This window comes from Pelobates fuscus, chromosome 6, assembly GCF_036172605.1.
Source record: "Pelobates fuscus isolate aPelFus1 chromosome 6, aPelFus1.pri, whole genome shotgun sequence".
NCBI lineage: Eukaryota > Metazoa > Chordata > Amphibia > Anura > Pelobatidae > Pelobates > Pelobates fuscus.
The window spans coordinates 165368115-165382973 of NC_086322.1; the positions used below are offsets into that span (position 1 = coordinate 165368115).

A 14859-nucleotide genomic window follows, 5' to 3' on the forward strand; every position below is an offset into this window, starting at 1 on the left:
TGTGTGGGGGGGTCAGTCTCTGTGTGTGTGGGGGGGTCAGTCTCTGTGTGTGTGGGGGGGGGGGTCAGCCTCTGTGTGTGTGGGGGGGGGTCAGTCTGTGTGTGTGTGGGGGGGTGGTCAGTCTGTGTGTGTGTGGGGGGGTGGTCAGTCTGTGTGTGTGTGGGGGGGGTGGTCAGTCTGTGTGTGTGTGGGGGGGTGGTCAGTCTGTGTGTGTGTGGGGGGGTGGTCAGTCTGTGTGTGTGTGGGGGGGTGGTCAGTCTGTGTGTGTGGGGGGGTGGTCAGTCTGTGTGTGGGGGGGTGGTCAGTCTGTGTGTGTGGGGGGGTGGTAAGTCTGTGTGTGTGGGGGGGTGGTAAGTCTGTGTGTGGGGGTGGTAAGTCTGTGTGTGGGGGGTGGTAAGTCTGTGTGTGTGTGGGGGGGGTCAGCCTCTGTGTATGTGGGGGGGTCAGTCTATGTGTGTGTGGGGGGGTCGTCAGTCTGTGTGTGTGTGGGGGGGTCGTCAGTCTGTAAGTGCTTGAGCTCCAAGAGATACAAATATCGTGACCGCCCCTGTACCCAATGGATAGGCAGCCTTCTCAACCACCATGGATCTGATTGTGCCACCCCCTCCCTGCAAGGTAAGATCAGGAAAAGGGGAATATTCGTTCTTTTAAAATCAAAAAATTATTAAAGTAAAAATTGTAAATCTCTTCCCCATCCTACTCTCCACACCCCCTTGAACACAGTACACCCCCCACATACATTACACTCCCACCAACACATAGTACACCTTTGCATACATAAATAGTGCACCACACACACATATATACATATATATATATATATATATATATATATATATATATCCATATATCCATCTCATGCCCCTGCGGTCTCTACTACGTGAGAAAAACTGATCTTACCCTACGAGATAGGATACGGGGCCACCGTTCAGGAATCATGACTGCTTTCAGAGATGGCAGGACCGATAAACCGGTAGCCAAGCATTTTTTTAGAGGCACACCATCGTCTCCCAACTTTAAAGTTCACTGCCATTGATCATATCCCCCCACTATCTAGAGGAGTTGACCGATCTAGAATTCTTCAACGTGAAACCTACTGGACCAGGACATTGGATACAGTGCAACCGAAAGGCCTCAACGAATATATCTCCTTCAATTCTTTTTTGGAGACATGATAATTTCGAAATTTCGTTTGAGCTTTGATTTTTTTTGCTATTTTTTTTATTATTTTTTTTACATTTTCTTTTTATTAATTTCTTATTTATTTTTTATTTATGTTCATCTCTATTCATTTAATTTATTTTTATATTTATTTTTATTCACCTTATATCATTTGTTTATTTACGCTTCTTTATTTTATGATTATTTATCTTTTTATTATTTATTATTGTGTGCATTATTCTTTTTCATTCTTAGGCCATTCCTTTGTCCTCATCCATAATGATGTCTCTCTTCTAAATACTCTAGTAGACTTCTGTGGTAACAGCTCTAATATTTTCTTTCCATATAGATATTTTGATATCTTACCTGAATTTTTATGTTTTCCAAAATATTAGCAACATGTAAAAAAATGTTTTGATTGCATCATAGTTCTGCCATACAATTTATTGGTTGATTGTTTGTATATGTATTCAAGATTGTACATAGCCCACACCTTTCCACATTTCCCCCTTTATGCTGTATGACAACACACTCCATCCACTTTTATTTCCACTGTTATTCTAAATCATTTCCACTTCCATCACTCTCACCCTTCATTACACATCACTTTATGGGGACCTATTCTTTTTTTATTGTTTGGTTATCAATACACAGTGCTATTTTCCATCCCCACATTCACTTCCCATCTATCTCACTTCCTTTACACACGCTCTATCATATTTACATCCTCCTCTCCTTTCACTTCTTTTTCATCCTTCTATATGCCGTTCCATTGGTTTGGGCTTGTTCATAATTCTTCATTGAACAATTTAGCAGCCTGGTTGTTCATATACCACCAGTATGCCTCTTTGTTTATCCTCCTTGCTGATTTTATTTTATTTCATGTTTATTTAAACGCACGCTTCACAAGCATTCACTTTCTCTTAATACCACGTTACTATGGTAACTGGATGCTTTCCCGACCTCTCGGTCGCGGTATGACAACGTCACCACACTCATGCCGGTCACACACGCGCAATCACTAGAACACAGCACAGCGTTCACACCTGCACTGGGTAAATGATTATTTTATAACAATCCATGCCCTATATATACAATCTATTTACTTGTATTCACATCTTGACAAAGACCTCCTGGGTCGAAACGTTGATCACCTTGAACCTATATAAAATTTATTGAACAAATCCTCTGGAGTGCTCTCTTCATCATTATATATATATATATATATATATATATATATATATATATATATATACACACACACACACATATACATATATACACACACACACACACACATCCAATAATGTGGCTGCACTTACGGTCTTCCAAGTATTCAATCTTTATTGTAGTGTTAAAAAAAACAATCATCAACGTTTCAGTCCTCCATTTGGGACTTTCATCAGGATCAAAAGTATCCACACACACAGACTGACCCCCCCCCCCATACGAATCCTGGATATGCCATTGCTTGTGGACGGACTGATCGTTGCTATCACAAATAAGAGTGCTTACACTGCCCGCGTCCTGTACTGTACCAGCTAACATCACCTGGACATTAAAAGGCTAATAAAGGCAGTCCGTTAACACAATTGATATGATAGACATAAGATTATCTTGAGTTTCCCTGAGTTGGATATTAAATGCACTGAGTAGGATGCATGAGATTTGAGTACTGTGGCATTTGACCTAAAGCCACCAAGATATACACCATTGTCACACTTAGTATTTTATGGACACACACACACACTTTCCAAATCTCAGATAGGTATCCTTACCTTAAAGAGAGCAAACAATTCGTCTAACTCATACAATGTGAATGTCGTTTCAGGACCAATATTTCGGACCTATTAAAAATAAAAATAAATAAAATTCTATAATATGTAGATTGGCATCTTGTCTACTAGACCAATACAGCTAATCCAGAGTATTGCAGTATGCAATGATACCCCTTTTTTTACTGGTCTAAAATAATAGTCTTCCTCAGGTGGGGAGAAGAGGAGGGGAGAGAGACAGAGACAGAGACATAGACATATATATATGAAACCAAGAGGGCTGCACTCGCCTAAACATGTATACATTATAGGGTGCGGCTGGCCAAAATATAAAAAAATCCAGAATCCAGCGCACTCCCTTATTCACTAAACAATTATTTCAAATCTTAGAGATTGTAATGGTTTTATTTAAAAAACACCTCACCTAGGCAAAAAAATTATGGGGGTTTAGTTACATTATATGATCATATATTGCATAAGCCTGCCACAACATTAATGTACCCCATTCTTGGCAGGTCCTACTCTACCAGCCTAATGCTAAAAATCAAAGTACTGAAAGGGGTTTTTAAAATTACACAAGAAAGAAAAAAAAACAGAAAGATCAAATTGTTTAACAGCAAGAACAGAGGACTAAATATTGATTTGGGTTTCCTGTCCAACTACAAACAAGTTTCTGTATGTATGTATGTATGTATGTATGTATGTATGTGTATATATATGTGTGTGTGCGCCTGTCTGTATGTATGTGTGAGTGTGTGTGAGTGTGTGTGTGTGCGCGCCGGTCTGTATGTGTCAGTCTGGATGTATGTATGTTTTTCTTTTTTTCCCTTCTCTCTCCCCCCTCACTCTGATCTTCACACAAGATATTTACGACCCTCTGCAAAAATGGTGTCTATGTTCTATCAAATTTGTCTTATCTGCACTCATGTTGCTTTAACTCCTGTATCACAACTCAACTTTGAACAACGAGAGCACTCAAATAGATTTATTTTTATTCCATGGACTCTTAAGACCAAACCAGAGCTTTAACAAGAATAAATAAATTGAACTCACCACACTACGCTTCGTAGTATCTTCAAGAATCTGGATGACTTTTAGTCTTTGCTTGAATCTCATTTGTTCAATGGTGTCAGCCTTTATAGAGCCAAACTTCTGCAATGGGTAAAGAGGATTACACCAAACGTAGGATTAGGGCTGCATTACATGCATCAGATTCACCGTGTGGTCTGTTAACCTAATATAGTAGGGGTCTCTTTTTCAAGTTCTAATAAAACGTGTAAAGTGTAGCTACACCTACATGCAAAGTATGAATAAGCAATACAAATAGGGAAATAGTAGAGGCATATTACTGAGCCTTAGAATGGTTGTGTTAATGTAAAGAACCTTTAGAGGCAAGATGTAGCAAAAAAAAAAGAAAAAGTATAGATTAGGGAAATCAGAATAACAGACTAGGTCAAGGTAACAGAGGTACACCAATACAAGAATTAGCCAAGATCAAATGCAGAATAACACGTCATTGGGTATACAGAACAATGGTAGGGCAACGGACAGTCGGAATAAAGTAAATATAAGAAGTTAGATTGCAATAGTTCTGTACAGTCAGGACGTCTTCCAAAAATAGGAGCACATCTCAGTATTGCAAGAAGAAAACACATATGAAGGTAAATACATGGGTATTACTGGAATTCATTCTGTGTCACTTTTGACACAAATACATACAGTGCAAAAATGGAACTGATTCCTAAATTTCTAATGTTTTTTCCCTAAATATTGCACTCTGAAGAAGCTGTACAGATTAAATATCGAAGCACTGTACGCCTGGTTATAGTATAAAACAAAAACACAAACTGGCAAAAAAAAAAAAAACAGAAACCAGAAGATGCTACAATTGTGGACACATAGTAATGCACGCTTGCCTGGTAAGAGGTGGTGATCAGTTTAAATATGTCCACTTCTTGTATTATTCCTGAGTGATCGTTGATTATGGAATGGAGATGAGGGATTTGAGGTAGAGTGCTGTCTCTATTAATCACACCATCTAAATACCTAGAAAAAAAACAAAACAACACAAAACACCTTTTCACCAGCAGCAGAGAAAATATCTACATTGCAAGAAAAAAAAAAAAATATCTAATGGATTAATACTATTACACTGATAGCAATTCAGGATGCCACTGATGAAGTTTCACTATAATAAATAAACTAAACTCAGAGTGGAAATGTTAACGTTTGCTGAAAATTCTACAGTGTGCAAGGGGCACGCTACAAAGAAAAAAAAAAAAGAAAAGAAAAAAAAAAAAAGCTTGACAGTGTCCACATTTTGAGGAAAGGCACCCTGTGATAGAAACAGGGAACTGTTCTCATGAGATATTTAATGCTTTGTTCACATTTGGTTGTAATTTCCTATCAAGATACAATATGAAAACTATACCTTCCCAAAATGGTCATGGCTTCGCCTTCATCTTTACAGGTCAAAAGCTTATCCACATTAGCATCCAGTACGGCAAGTGCAAGTTGAAATATCACCTTGATGCCTTCAAAGAAGAAACAATCAACCACCACAACTGCACTTGAAAAGGGTATTACACTGAGAAACAGTGTGAGGAACCATGCGAGAGAGATGGAGGATATCACGCCCAGGTCCTGCATGCGTTCATAAAGCTGGGGAATATGTTCTCGTGCCAGCTGTTCAAACACCCCCTGATCCACTAGTGCTCCTTGGGGAGAGAGAACATACAGTAATGGATATATAGTGTGCCACATCACATTGGCACCAAAAATAGAGAATACTATGTATTGTCTACCGATACAGTGTGCATAGTATGTAGATGAAAGACATTTAAAAAAAAAAAAAAAAAATTCTAAAATGTTGCTTCTCTAACCATTTTATATACAGTCTACAAAAAACAAAAATAAAAATAAAATGAATATATATATTTTTTATTTTAAATTGTTTACAGAATTTAATGCATTACAACAAAGATTGGCAGAGAGACACAGAGACCGACAAAATACACACCTAAAAAAAAAAAAAAAAAAAAAAAATTATACTTCTGCACTATTTCAAAGCCTTCAGTCATTTAGGACCATCACAATTAAGCAAAATTCAAACAAACAAAGTGTCAAAACACAAGAAATACCTAGTGATGGCTACTTTATATAAATATAAAACAAAATTGCCACACAAAATTATGTGATGGATATTAAACTTAAAAGACACACACATACAAAATGCTAAGGTTGTTCCACATTGAGACTGTATTTCACTCATGGTGGATTACAATTGATAAAAAAAAAAAAAAAAAACCAAAAAACAGATGGGACATCTCCCGCTTATTTTCTCGCAAACATTGTCAATAACCAATACTGGGGTTAAACCTTAAGTGATGAAGAAGAGGAGTCAGCAATGACATGGGTAGTAACAACCCCTGGATGTTGGGCTAAGGTAACATCCCCAGGACGTACTTGGAAACCAGAGTAATCTGAATGTACCTTTCCTGGTTAAATACTTTGTTATTATTATCTCTACTGCCAACTAGAATACATTTCAGAACTAAGGGGAAAACTTTCAAGAAATATATAAGTTTGCTGATGGTGTTTTAAAGTGAGTCACACCAGTGAAGTGGTGGAAGTCACTTAAGCGCTTAGATTCAGAAATTGTTGAAGTGATGCTTTCATTTTAAACAGTAGTGGCCTTATCTGTTGGCATCGAAAGAATATGCTATTCCTTTGGACTTGTTAATTATTAGTTGAAAAAAAAAAAAAAAAAAAAAAACCGATCTAGCAGGAAAGCTTGTTTTGCTTTTACAGATTATGAGCAAAAAAATAGAATGAAGATGAATGAGCTGCAGAAGACAGTGTTTTACGTTTTTCATGTGGACCCAGCCGATGTATTCAGTTTTAAAACCAAATAAAAAATATATTTTAACTGCTTCAGTTAATGAACATTGATGTTTAATTAAAAATAGAATCTATATGATCTATAAACGTTCTCCAACTGAATGATTAGCCATTAAAAAAAAAAAAAAAAAGAGTTCTGAAATAGGCGTTTTACTAATCTAAAAATTAAATATTCACCTGGTTACAATATTAACGATTATAACTACCAGCTAGAATGAGTCTTTACATTAATAAAAAATTAAAACAAACAAAAACCTTTAATTTAAAATAGAGTCTTACTGACTACGGATTTAAAAATCAACCGCTCTTTAAATCAAATCCAATGCTCCTCCTCCGATGTAAGGCATGCACTGGCTGTGCCTGGTTTGAACTGAATTGCAAAGTAATTTGCTAAACCTTTAACATTCAGTTAATAGAATGGAGCATCACCTGGAAAAAAAAGCCAATAATGTCCTTAAATAAAGTAAACTCCAAATAATAGTTATTATTAGAGATCTTGGTACGTACCAACAACTCTTGTATTATAGTAGTCAGGAAGCATGCGTTCACACAGAGCAACAAGCAACCAAAAGGCCTCCTCTTCCTTGGCATAGAGCAGCAGTACTGATGTGACAATATTCATGGCCTAAATGGAATGATTTTCAGGTGAAACAGCATTATTAAATTTGCACCATAAAAAGTATTCTATAGAATTATTAAATCAGTCATGTGTATTGCCTTTAGCAATTCAATCTCTTCAATGACTTTTCCCCACAGTCAACCTTCTTTAGGTTTGTCTCTCCAATATCAAACTGATTCTTAAAACGTTTGGACCCCAGAGAGACATCGTTATTCCTATACATTAGTTTGATGTGCCAACTCCAGTTATAAAATTAGCTTAGAATGAAAATATAAAAAAACAAAGTGAAGAATTAGCTGTGTGATGGAACAAAACCGCATACTGTTGGCATAGAGTCCCTACCGCCTCTTATTTAGGGATGACCCCCACTTTAGATGGGTATTTATCATTTTTTCTGCCTGAGAGCTTGAAGCAGCTCAATGCGGTCTATGGATTTTTACATTGCTAGATGTTCAAATTTAGAAGAAGGGATGTGAATAATGGATTTAGGTTAACAGAACAGAATCACGTTCCAATATGATACCTGGAATTAATTGCAGAAACAATTACTGATCTGGATTATTGGAGGATTTTGTGATCTGTAACTTAGTCCATTGATTTATTCCAATGAAGGACAAGAGCATCCTATAAATAAGCATTACTGATTAAACATTTACAGCATGTAAATAAATATTCAGCAATTTAAATGTATATGAATAAGTGATAAAAGCCGCAGCCATATCCAAATGCTAGGATTAGCCAAAGTTGAATAGTACACACAGGGTGGTTTAATAAACAATGGATCTTCTGGAATAGTCTGATGATTTTCAAAATTTAGTTCAATATAGCCAATTGAAAACAATTATTCAACAACAGAGGTTTACAACTCCGCTATTTTGGAATAAAATGTAAAAATTGCTGTGCAGTTTTCTACTCCAGTTGGCTAAACCCAAGAAGCTTTAGTGGACTCATATTCTAGAACACAGGCGAGGATATTTTTGATCATAAGCATATGTGGATCTGTTTGGGTGTCTGGTAGTTGTGTGAGATAGATACATCAGGTATCACAATATGAGCTGAGCTTCATGTGAAAGCCACAATACAGCAAAGCCCGATTGCAGATCTGCACAATACTGTAACACAATCGGCACTGACACAATTTTTTTATTATTATTATTTTTAAAAGGCCCTATACAAGGGTTATTTCCTGACTAAGTAATGAAGACAGAATGTGTAACATGAAAATCGGTAAATCTCTCTAAACTAAATGACTAAAGTGAGAATTCAAAGTGAAATCAATATATATTTAAAATGTAAGGCCAAAAGAACCAAAACAAAACAAAAAAAACAACAAATCTCCAATGCAATTAATTAAACTTAAAGTCACTTTAAATGTGAAAGTCATTTTGAATTCTTACTTTGGTGAATAACCCTTTTCATTTCCAAGCATTCAATGATGTGTGGGAAGGGTTATAAGTTTGCAGTCTAGAACAAGTTTGTTGAAGAACCTTGTAACAGAAAATAATCTGCTGGAAAGTGAACCATTACAGAAAACCTTTAATCAAAACATTGCTGGTATCTATATTTGTGAGTCGCACAGCAACTAGACACAGACTAGCCAAAAGCACAAAAACAAACCTGTTTTAGGCAACATACCTATAGTAAATTAATTTTATTTACCACTATGGATGCAATGAAGTGAAATAGACTGATAAATTGTTTGTGAGGAAAATTGATTATCCCAGATTATGTTAGAGATTTTGCTAAAATTACACCAGATTTCGTACACCAATGAGAAACTTACAAAATATCTAGTTTTTGGCTGAGCATCAGTGGTTGGGGAGGAGTGAAAAACCTAGAACAAACTTGTCTGAAGTACCTGGCAGTAGCCAATGTTGGGGTTTCTGAAGGCATATGCAGTGAGTACCCTTCTCAAGGCACAAATTCCAATTTCATTCTGAAATGCAGGATGTTCAGGGAGAGAACGATGCAAATCCCTCTCAATCTCTTCTGTTGCAATAGTACATTTCCCCATTGACTGTTCAACCAGTTCTTCATAATATCCAGGGTGTGTTGCAATTTCATTAACAGCTCCTATGAATAGGCAATAAGAGGAAGACAAAAATCATGTAAGAATATATATATAAAAAAAAAAACCTAAAATATTTTCTAATGGCGGTTATTTTTTTACCAATACATTTAACTTCACAACACTATCAATCATGACCAAAAGGTACAGTTTATCTTTTTAGAAAATGTGATGGCTAATCAAAGTTCCTTTAAAAAAAAAAAAAAAAAAGGACAAACATCTCAATTAAGTTATCTGAGTGACTATAAAATGGTCTGTCTTATTGGTTCTGCAATGTAGAACTTAGGCTTTTTGGCCTTCTTCCTGACAGCCACTAGATGGTGCTTGCTCACACACTATCAAGTCAGACTGTTCTTTAACATTTATTGCCCTCATACTTTGATGAAGTGGTGGACTCTGCACAATATGACTGTATGGTGTAGCTGAATGCACAGATTTGCCGAGATTGGCGGTTTTGGGTAGCTTTGTAAAATGTAGATAGAGTTGTATTTGTGTATTGTATTGTCTATTTCCATAGAGAAAGCAAGTCAATAACAATATATCAGATGGGATAACAAATTAAAAAAAACAAAAAAAAAATAAAATAACAGAATGGAAGAAATGGATTAGAAGAAAGAGCATGAGACCATCGCAAATACTTTTTCAAGTGAATGTCACAATTATACAAGGTCACAGAACTGATACATGAATGTCACTTAAAGGGGGAAGTTACATTTTAAAGATCTACTGGATTTGGCACATTTTAGAATATTTGGTATAATTGAGAGTAAACACAAGTATGCAATATCTAGAAATGGCACACTACTCTGGAAGAGATTGGATTTTTAGCTGGTATAAGAAATAAGAAAAAGTGCCATTAATGATGGCGGTTAATCTGTAAATGTAATCAGAATAGAGATTAATGTAATTTTCTGTTAGTTACCTACAGGGCGAGTTAGGAATTCTAACAGTAGAATAAGATACATATACATCTGTCACCTATTAAGTATAGTACTGGCAAGTTGGTAATTACATTTGGTCCAGAATTGGAACCCAAATAACATATGTTGTTGAGGCTAAATAAAATACATTTTAAATGCAGCATTCCATACACACCAGAAAAAACCATCCACAATTCTTCCCTCATGCGCTCTGGGATGCCTTTCAACACCAGCTCCCTTGTTTTGTCAGTGCGATACATACATATGCCTTGCCCATATTCTGAAAAATGAGCCCTCCATGCTTGCTCCTTCAAAAACTCCATGGCCTTAAATATAAACACAAAAATAAAAAAAATAAAAAAAATTAGTTAAGAAATTGCGCATTGCTTGGAAAAAATCATGAGGCCAAGCAGAATATGATACACCACCATTTTTGGTCTTTTGACATTCAAGGCCTTTATAGCTGTATTTAAAAGTAAAATTGCTAAACAAATTTTTAAAAAGTCATGACCAATAGAAGTTATTTCACTTCACAGCTTTATTACCCAATGTTTGTCAGCATACATTAGTGGGGTGCAAGGGAAGTGGAGTTTTACTTAATTAAACTGATCAATCATAGCTGCCCCCATGGTCTTCCAGCCAGCCCTCTTCAACAGATAGTGCTTCATTCACAAGAATACAACACGGAGATCTAGTGATGGTGGGGAAAGGACTTGACGGCAGTAGCTCTGCCTTTTGTCAAGCATTACCAATACTGAAACAATGTAGGGGCTGTTTTATCTATCTTTTGATGGAATCCAGCAACACAGTATAATTAGTATTTCATAAAGACTTTATCTCTATATTCCTGTTTGGAGGGAGAGGGAAGAGGGGGGCTGACGGAACAAATTTAAACTTCATTTAGGCCGTCCTGTTTTACACAGCAATTTACTCTGCTACTTTTAGAAAATAGTCCTGCAAAACTCGTTTTGCCTAGAAACAGGTTTTTGTTTAGGATTGTCCTGTATTACGGATGGATGGACTTTCTTTCCACGTAATTTCAGAATGAATGTTAACAATTTATATTGACATTATGCCATATATACTTTCAGTGTTATTCCCAGTGTTTATCAACATGAATTTAAATTGAATCTCACATTTTAATAGGCTGAAATGAAAAAGCCAACTTGGATTTTTTGTTTTTGCATTACTTTGGCTGAAAATTAGAGTTTCATTTTGTATTTCCAACTATTTACATTATAAAAAGATTATTCAATAAACATCAAAACTGTATTAAATTAAAAACCAAATTTAAAAAGAAAGTTATATTAGCAAAGTTGAAGTTTTTTTTGCCAATATTTTTCAGTTCCGTTCTTGCTACACTACAGTGTGCTGCTAAAAGGGACATTCAGCTCATTGAAGTGGTTTGGGTGCAGTGTCACTGTCCCTCTTAGTCCTGCAAAGTAAATCATTGCAGTTTTATGAAAACTGCAATGATTACATTGACAGCCACTAGAGGCAGTCTTAATCCTGCAATCAGACAACCACTAGAGGTACTTCCTGCATGCTAAGCGACTTTTGGTTGCCTTACTGATGATGGATGTCCTCCGGTTCTGCATTAGGATATCCAGCACTAGTTAAATCCCCAATGCTTTCCTATGGGGAGGGCCTAATGCACTCTCCACACATATGCATTACACTCCCCTCCCCCCTTGTTGGACGAGGCGGCAACCCAAGGCAAATCAGCGCTGGAATTGGGAGAGTACAGAGGTTTTTTTATTCGTTGTATTCCTTACACTATAGTTTGCTATGCGTGGGAAACTAATGTGCATGCGTGGAGAGCACAGCAGGCCCTCCATATAGGAAAGCATTACTACAATGCTTTCCTATGGGGATTTTACAGATACCCTCATGCAGGGCATGAATATGTCCAGCGTCAGTTAGGCAAACAAAAGTCGGCTAGCCACCAGGAAGTGCCTCAATTGCTTTCTGATTGACAACCACTAGAGGCAGTGTTAGTCTTGCAATGCAATCATTGCAGTTTCTCTAAAAACTACAATGATTTACATTGTAGAACTAAGGGGGACAGGGACACTGCACCCAGACCACTTCAATGAGATGAAGTGGTCTGGGTGCATATAGTGTCCCTTTATTAATGAATAATCCTGAATAGTTAATTGAAAACATTTTGATATTTAAACAAGGAATCTGAAAGCAATTTAAAAATCTTTTACAAAAAACTATTAAATCTCAATTACCAAGACACAACCTTCAATACAGTGTTCTTGTGATCTAGAAAACAAGAGTATTATTAAAACATACTATTCATCCCAAGTAATCTGAAACTTTACATCACAAGCTGGTTAGACTGTAATCTGAATTTAGAAATGTTCAAACTAATCATCTCCATTTACCTTTCCATATATCAAACCTGCATTGACATCCAACATATATTATTAGGATTTCTAGAAAACAGTTGGTTAGTTTCACACTGAGAAAAAACAGCTGTATTATGTGCAACATTAAACTGTCTAGAAGTGACTCACACCAGATTTGTACAAAGCAGCAATTATTGCAGTGCGAATGTGTGAAATCCTCCTAGTCATGGGCCTGAAGAGTGCTATTATAGATAGAAAATAAACATGATGGGAAATGTTTTAGTTTAAAGCACATGTCTAAAGACGCTTTCTTCACGGTCATTCTTGGTTCCAAAGATCAAAAATAAATCTGTGGAACAAAACTATGGAGTATTTAAACTGAAGAACAAACATTTATATTCCATCATAGGAGTTAAAGATCGTAGGCACAACTGATATTACACTCACCTTTTTGGTTTAAAAAATGATGATTTTTTTTATCACTACAAACTACACAATCTCAGCAGATGCAACCTTAATTTTATCATTGTTAATATATCAATATTATGGATTTAAAGCAGCACTATGACCAGGAAGTTCAGAACTCGTGGCTCACTGGTCAATTGAGATCAAATACCACCACAAAATTCCCAAGTGATGCAGAAACAGATCTAAGGAGCAATAGTTTTGTTTAGTAGAACACACTTTTCACGTTCGTAAATAACTCTGTAAGAGTAAATTTAAAACTTAAGGACAAAATAGTTGTACTGGAAGCATAGCCGACATGGAAAAAGGTTTACAGTTTGGCTATCGTGGCCTTAAATTATAAATTCCCTTTGAATTCCTGACCATATTCACTTTAGAAGAGCACATACATGCAGGAAAACAAGCCATTTTCTTGCTTGCTAGACTTCTAGATTTTTTTCTTCTTTATAACTGGTTTGTTTTTTCCCCCTTTAACTTTACCAATGTTTAAGGTTTATAACATTGTATTTATTAGGGCTGAGGAAAACTCAAGGTTTTAGATCTTGTAGAGCTTTCCATTTATACTAGCAGTTACTTGACCGACATTCTAATGTGATCAGCAATAGATACCTGTAAGGAGTTAACACACATGCACAGAATAATTTGCAAGAATGTTAGTCGTTACCCATGACCTTTCACACAGGTCGATTTTCATGCAAGAATACAGTAGTGATGCATGCCAGAAAAGGATAGCTGAGATTTAAGGATTAATAGTTGTCGGTTCATGCTACTTTTGAGTCTAAAAAACAAAAAACACAAAAAACACACACAATAGACAAGTTGTAAACCTGCTTTAAAAATAGGACTACAGACAGAGTGTGGAATGCTCCATGGAAGTCACAGACATCAATGTATCTTACGGTATATGCCAAATGCATGTGGTAAAGTAACAATCGGAAATATTCTAGAACCTGGTGCTATGATGCTTACCAATTTTGGATTAAATTCTTCTGGGGATTTCCTGCGATACATGGTCATCAAAGTCTGTTTGGTAGTCGGCGCAGTATTGCCATTGAGGTTGAATGTTCTTTCACCATCTGCTTCACTGCGGGTTCTTTGTGGAGGGTGGTCCCACAGACAGTTACTGGCTCCAAAGCCAACCTTTTATGTGGAAAGACACAGCATTTCACTTATCAAACAATATTTAGGCCTGGGAATGAGAGAGCTACAATTTTGTCCTTAAAGTTAACACTGCAAGAATGATTTCTCATGTGATGGTGGTGGACTTTGTGTCATCTTAAACAAGGTATGAGCAAAAATCTAAAACTATTTTGGAGGATTCTGCTTTTTTGTCAGTCATATTTTCTGATTATCCTGGGTAGGAAGTTTTTAACATCTTCATTAGGCCAATTACTATTAAAAGGGAACCAACAGAACCCCTATTTAAACCAAGGGACAAATGGAAATGTTATATTTTTATTATTAATCCTAACTCCAATTCAGTTCAACCGCAACATTTAAGCACCTCCATGATCCCTTTCTAACCAAGAAGAGGTTCTACCTATCAGGAGCCTCTCATTCTGATCCAGAATATGTCCAGCAGCAAATAACCACA

The 14859-nt window shown here is 36.4% G+C and overlaps 1 protein-coding gene across 1 annotated transcript in view; it reads right to left on the minus strand.

Annotated features, from left to right (window-relative positions):
* Positions 1–14859, minus strand: part of TBC1D9 (TBC1 domain family member 9) — a 79548-nt gene that overhangs the window by 17325 nt on the left and 47364 nt on the right. The window contains exons 8-15 of the mRNA XM_063458457.1: positions 14235–14405; positions 10619–10769; positions 9314–9528; positions 7344–7461; positions 5368–5653; positions 4853–4982; positions 3990–4088; positions 2940–3008 (exon numbers count right to left, since the gene is read on the minus strand). Coding sequence (XP_063314527.1) covers positions 2940–3008; positions 3990–4088; positions 4853–4982; positions 5368–5653; positions 7344–7461; positions 9314–9528; positions 10619–10769; positions 14235–14405 — 1239 coding nt within the window. The remainder of the gene's footprint in view (positions 1–2939; positions 3009–3989; positions 4089–4852; positions 4983–5367; positions 5654–7343; positions 7462–9313; positions 9529–10618; positions 10770–14234; positions 14406–14859) is intronic.